The following is a 7,118-nucleotide window of genomic DNA, read 5'->3' on the forward strand; positions in this document are numbered from 1 at the left end:
ATACAGGAAGCAGACCACATACCCAAAGGCATCTACTCAGGTGCTACCAGTAGATTCCACCATGGAGTTGATTACAGTCTCATCATGGGGAATACTACATTCAGCTGCCCAGCCACTCAACCAGGCCCAGCCAAGTTGACACACAAAGTGAACTACCACAGGCACCTAACCACAACAACAACAGAGCTCAGAAGGCAGGAAGGGACAGGAGAGAAGGACACAGGGAAAAGGTAACCACAGGGAGGAAGTGGGAAGAAAGCTGTGACCTTGTGGGGATTGCAATCAATGTCAGAAAATAAAATGTATATGAATAAAACTAAATTGTTCTGTACACGTTCACCTAAATCACATTTTTTTTAAAAAGTTTAAATTCGATTTTGAAGGAGACATAGGTAACTTATTTAAGTTTAATTTCTCTTATTATTCACATTTCATTAAGGAAATGCATTTCCAGTTATACGTAAACTCACTGATAAGCTGCTTTGGGAAAAATGACTAGCAAAATAATTATTAGCCAATTGTTCTCCATTTCCTCTTCACTGCACTATTTTTGTTATATTTCTAGAAAATTACAATAGTTTTGATCAAAGAAAATGCCATCATTCCTCATAACTCCTACAACAATCTGGACATGTGGGCATTAAGTTTTCTTAGAAAGGTTTCTTTTCTCCAAGCAGCTGTCCTCAAGTCGACTCCGACCCACGATGCCACTGTGGGTGTGACTGTTGTCAATGGCTGCTTTTCAGAAGCAGAGTGCCAGGCATTCCTTCTGAGGCACCTCTGAGTGGTCTCGACCCTCCAACCTTCTGGATAACAGCCAAGCGCGCACCGTTTGTACCACAGGGAGTCCACCCTTTTCTGTAGCTAGTGTCGAGGAGGGAGGCTTCCTGTCTCTCTAAGGAGAAATGAAGAAGCCCTTGGGAAGCGTGCAGGGACGCTCTCGGGTTGAAGACTTCCTCTGCTCAGATAATAGTTAGGGTCAGACCCAAAGGAGCTCACTGTGTGTGTGGCCGCACAGAGGACGGACGTGACTCTTAATGAAGCTACAGCTGCTTGTTCTGAGCACAAGGACAAGCACACAGCAGGGGTTCAGCTCTGGACACAGTGCACCATTCCCGTCTGCTTCAGACACACAAGGGGCTTGTCCTTGACTGGTAACAGGGCCTCGTTGGCCCCTCCACCTTGACACTGGTGCTGGCAACCCCTGCAGACCGGCTGTCGGCCTTAACAGGCAGCACCGCGAGATGGGAGCCGACAAGACACTGCCTGCTAGAGACTGAACTCTGTCCCCAAAACGTGGCTGAAGTCCTGACCCCAGAACCTGTGAAGGTGACCTCGTTTGGAATAGGGTCTCTGAAGACGTAATCAGTTAACAAGAGGTCATACTGCAGCAGGGAGGGTTTGATCCAAGATGAGGGGTGTTTTAAAAAGGAGATCCAGGGGGACACCCAGAGAAGAAGGCTGGCCATGTGGTGTCCGAGGCAGACACAGTTGTGAACCAGGAAAAGTAGGGATTGCCAGGAGTCACCCCAAACTGGGAGACAGGCAGGGAGCAGACTCTCCCTCAGAGCCACGGGAGGAATCGACAAGGCCAATGCCCTGGGCTTAGGCTGCCGGCCTCCAGACTGTGAGACAATGAATTTCAGTTCTTTAAAGCTGGAGAGACGCAGGAAGCAGGCCTTCCCTCAGAGCCGCAGAAGGAATCAACAAGGCCAACACCTTGCTCTCAGACCCCCAGCCTCAAGACTGTGAGATCATGAATTTCAGTTCTTTAAAGCCACCTACTGTGTGTTTTATTACTGGAGCCCTAGAAGACCAAGACCCCTGTTTATGCTGATCTGACATCGGGCTCCAGTCTGAAGCTGCACATAGAGAAAGCGACCTAAACCCAGACTCCCTGAAGCAAAGGGATGATGACAGGTCAGGTTTCTCATTTCTGTGAGCAGCGGTCTCCCGCTCCAGCCCCTGGAACACACCCACCCACGACACGTGTCTGTGTCCCCTCCCACTGCAGCCCCCGGAACACACCCGCGGCACATGTCTGTGTCTCCCTTTATGTCACGCTGTGCCATGCCCCCAAAAAACTATGGCTAGAACTTGGAGCTGCCAGGATCCTGGCTGAGCCTGAGGACTGGGCCTGTCCAGCTGCTTCCACACTGTGAGGAACCTGCAGGCAAGGCTCCAGCCCACCGTGACCCACACCATCTGCAACAAGGTGACGGATCCTGCTCCCAGACAGTCCTGAAGAGAACAGAGATCTGACTGGACGCCAACCCCCCGGCCACGGGGCAGGGGGTGCCCTGTTTAAGAAGGCCGTCCACGGGCCACTGGTCCTCCCGGCGCAGGCCCGACAGTCTGCAGCCAAGCGGCCCGGGAGGGCTCGGAGCCACTCCCAACCTCCTGTGATACTACAGGAATCAACACCCAGAATCACCTAGGAAGGAAGTGTCCCTAGGCACAGGAGTGGTTAGCGTGCTTGGCCGGTAAGCGCAAGGGGGAAGGTTCGAGTCCACCCAGACGAGCCTCGGAAGAAAGGCCTGCTGAACTGCTTCTGAGAAACCAGCTGTTGAGGAGTCCACGGAGCCAAGTCTGCGCTGACACACGGGGTGCCAGCCGTCAGACTCAACTCGACAACACCGGCTTTCTAATGATTCCATGTGCAAGTGCGTCTTCACGTGGGAATGCCTGGTTCTGCAGGGACTTCAAGTCTCACACTTCACAGGCAGACCCCATTCCACGGCATGTCATCTGACTGCACTTCGCAGATAGTGTTTTTCACACATTCAAGATCGGTAGCAACCTCGTGTTCAGCAAGTCTACCGGCGCCATTTTTCATACAGCAAGTAGTTGCTTCCTGTCTCTGTCATACTTGGTAATTGTCACAACATTTCAGACTTTTTCATGAGGCTGCTACACACTCACCAGAGGACAGGAGGGTGTGAATGTACTTTTGTACCCACTAGAAACACAGACAAGTGATCTCCACTTCATTGTGGTGGTCTGGACCAACCCACAACATCTCTGAAGTGTGCCTGTACACATTGTCCCACTGGATGCTGATAGCAATTCACATGTGTTACATGAGACCGTGAGTTCCCACGTTAGGAACCAGGGTTACAGAAACGTGAAGTGCAAAGGGTAAGGTGAATGTCGGCAGGTAGTGCCCCTGGGCAGTGTCTGGAGGAAGGGAGGTGTGTGGCCAGAGGTCAGCAGCGACCCTCAGCCTGGGGAGCGGGACCAAGTGGCACACTGGCGGCTGACACATGGATGGCTGACACATGGATGTCTGACACACAGATGACTGACACACGGACACATTGATGGCTGACACTGAAGGCTGATACATGGACGGCTGACACATTGATGGCTGACATTTGGTCGGCTGACACACTGACACACTGATGGCTGACACACAGATGGATGATACGCTGACACAATGATGGCTGACACATGGACAGCTGACACAGGGACGGCTGACACACTGCCACACTGATGGCTGACACACTTAAGGCTGACACATGGACGGCTGACACACTGACACAGATGGCTGACACACAGATGGATGATACACTGACACAATGATGGCTGACACATGGAGGGCTGATATACAGACGGCTGACACACAGACAGCTGACACAGGGACGGCTGACACACAGACAGCTGACAGTGTCTGGATTCGTGAGTCTTAGGGCTGACTTTCCCTGGCGGAGCATCCAGGCAACATTCCACCACACAGGTGCCCCTGAGTATGTGATGTCCTGTGCACCTGGGCCTACATTTTTCAGGTTAAACCTCAGACACCACGAGGCTCCAGGAACACAGTGACCCCACTGCAGGTGAGAAGACTTGCCTAATGTGGGTGAGGGGCCCCGTGAAGCACAGCCACGTGACCCTGGGGCCTCAGGACAGGGGGTGTGCCAAGGGAGCTGGTGTAAGAATCAACCTTGGGGCTCACCCTGTACACGGTTTGCAGCAACATGCTAGGCGGATGCACACACTTCTCATCATTTACTGTTCACCAGGTAAATGCAGGAGCACCAAGCATCAGCAAGATGTCGAAGTGTCAGCATGGCCGCTGATGGCCATCACACACTGGCATGGTCAATGAGGCATTGGCATTGTCACTGAGGGTCACCGTGCATCAGCATGGTCACTGATGACTGCTGCACATCAGCACGGTCACCAAGGTGTCAGCATGGTCACTGATGGCTGCCACATGTCAGCATGGTTGCTGAGGCATCAGCATGGCTGCCACTGGCTGCTACACGTCAGCACGTGTGCCGAAGTGTCAGCATGGTCACCAACGGCCACTGCACATTGGCGTGGTCACTGAGGCGTCGGCATAGTCGCCAATGCCACTGCGTGTCACTAGGATCACTGAGGACTCAGCATGGTCACTGATGGTTGTTACCTGTCAGCAAGGTTGCCGAGGCACTGGCATGGTCGCCAATGGCCGCTGCACGTCAGCGTGTTTGCTGAAACGCCAGCATGGTCACTGAGGTGTGGGTATGGTCACTGAGGTGTAGGCATAGTCACCAATGGCCACTGTGCGTCACCATGATCACTGAGGCATCCGCATGGTCACCAGTGGCTGCCATGTGTCAAAATGGTTGTCGGTGGGTGCCAGACATCAGCATGGTTGCTGAGGGCTGCTGCATGTCAGCCTGTTAGCTGGGGTGTCAGCATGGTCACCAAGGCCACTGCATGTCAGCATGGTCGCCGAGGCATCAGCATGGTCGCCAACGGCCACTGTGCGTCACCATGATCACTGAGGCATCAACATGGCCACTGATGGCTGCCACGCGTCAGCACGGTCGCCAAGGCGTTGGCATGGTTCTGAGGCACTGCCACAGTCACCAATGGCCACTGCATATCACCACGATCATTGAGGTGTCGACATGGCTACCGATGGCTGCCACGTATCAGCATGGTTGCCAAGGTGTCGGCATGGTTGCTGATGGCTGCCGTGTCTCAGCGTGCTTGCCGAAGCGCTGGTATAGTCGCCGCTGGCCACTGTGAGTCACCATGATCACCAAGGCGTCGGCATGGTTGCTGATGACTGCCGCGCATCAGCACGGTCACTGAGGCACTGGCATGATCACCAATGACGGCCACGCATCAGCACGGTCACTGAGGCACTGGCATGATTACCAATGACGGCCACACATCAGCACGGTCACTGAGGCACTGGCATGATCACCAATGACGGCCACACATCAGCACGGTCGCCGAGGTGACAGCATAGTTGCCAAAGACTGCTGCGTGTCAGCATCATTGCTGGGGGCTGCCGTGCTCCAATACTTATGGACCAAGGAGAACTGGTGCCCAACAGGAGGCACGGCCCCCACCCTGCTGACCAGTGGGCTATGACAGAGCCCCGGTGAAGGTGACTGGCTGCCACAGAAAGGCTGGAGGTTCGAGTCCACCCAGCAGTGACCTGCTGCTGACAAATCAATGACTGGAATCCCTGCAGAGCACAGTTCTGTTCCAACACAGAGGCTGTCGTGAGTCGGCACTGACTTGGTGCCAAGGGGGCCTGATCACTGTAGGAGGCTGTGGGACTCCAGAGCGGAGGTCCACAATGGGTGTCCTCACCCACCCTCGGCTGCCTACCTGCGTGTCAGGTGGAAGTGGCACTTCCTCAGTGGGACCTTGGCCACATGCTCGTGCAGGCCCACGAACAGGACGCTCTGGCTGTGCAGGATCTGCAGGTTGCGCACGGGCTCTGGGCGCCGCTCGGGGACCAGCTCCATCTCCTCCAGCAGGCAGCTGCCCATGGCCGGACCCAGGGGCGCCCGCACCTTCTTGATGGTGCCGCGATCTGAAAAGCAGTGGGCGGAGGACGGGACAGTGAGCACCACAGCTCTCGGCAGAAGGGAGCCAGCTTAGGACTCACCCTCCCAGGACAGGAACTCATCAACATGACAAGAGTAAAAAGGACACAACCACATGATGCGGTTACAAGTCGTGTACCTGGCAGACATGTGCCATCCATGCCAACACACACTGTCCATGCCAACATGTGCCATCCATTCATGCCAACACACAGCATCAATGTCACCATGTGCCATCTGTGCCAACAGAAACCACCCAACCATGCCAACACATGCCACTCATTCCTGCCAACCCACACCATCCATGCAACACATGCTATCCATGATAACACATGCCACACATGTCAACATATACCATCCATGATGACATATGATATCTATGACAATACATGACATTGCTGCCAACACACACCATCTGTCACAACACACTCCATCCAGGACAACACACATCATCCCTACCAACACGCCATCTGTGCCAACATACGCCAACATACATCATCCATAGCAAGATATGCCATCCATGCTAACACATGCCATCCATGACAACACACACCAACTGTTATAGCACATACCACCTGTGCCAGCACATGCCATCCATGTAAATACATGCCATCCGTGACAACACACACCATCCATGCCAACACACGTCATCCATATCAATACACACCATCCATCCCAATAAACACCATCTAGGCCATCCATGCCAACACATGCCATCCATACCAGCATACACCATCCATGCTGACACAGGCCATCCGGGACAACACACGTCATCCATACCAACAGACAGCATCTATGCCAACACCCGCCATTTGTGCCAACACACGCCATCCATACCAACACACACCATCCATGCCAACACATGCCATCCATGACAATACATGCCATCCATGCCAACACACACCATCTATGTCAACACATGCCATTCGTGACAATACTGAAATGTCTTGGTGATGGTGGTGGTGTGGTTTCTACAACTGCCCAGGAAGAACATGGTTTTAATTGGTTTCACTGATAAAACATGAATGCAGACAATTGGCTACAGGGAATATACCTCACATCTTCCACAGCTCTGAATGCCAACACTCTAACCAACATAACAAACAGAAAAAAATGGGTATCAGAAACACATCCAGTGTTACCCACTCTTTAAATCCTGGGGACAGCAAGAAAAGAACAAGACGGGCACTTCCTGTCAATGGCCAAGGAGACAGCAGAGAGGGCCAGGAAGCTGGTCAGCACTGACAGCACAGTGGACAGCAGGGGCTCGGCTTCGAATCCGTT

General features: G+C 53.3%; 1 protein-coding gene across 1 annotated transcript in view; it reads right to left on the minus strand.

Annotated features, from left to right (window-relative positions):
- Positions 1-7,118, minus strand: part of SEMA5A (semaphorin 5A) — a 233,930-nt gene that overhangs the window by 114,196 nt on the left and 112,616 nt on the right. Inside the window, exon 7 of the mRNA XM_007955665.1 lies at positions 5,614-5,821. Within this exon, the coding sequence (XP_007953856.1) occupies positions 5,614-5,821 (208 nt within the window). The remainder of the gene's footprint in view (positions 1-5,613; positions 5,822-7,118) is intronic.

Source organism: Orycteropus afer, unplaced genomic scaffold (assembly GCF_000298275.1).
Source record: "Orycteropus afer afer isolate SDZICR_OR568_19922 unplaced genomic scaffold, OryAfe1.0 scaffold00527, whole genome shotgun sequence".
NCBI lineage: Eukaryota > Metazoa > Chordata > Mammalia > Tubulidentata > Orycteropodidae > Orycteropus > Orycteropus afer.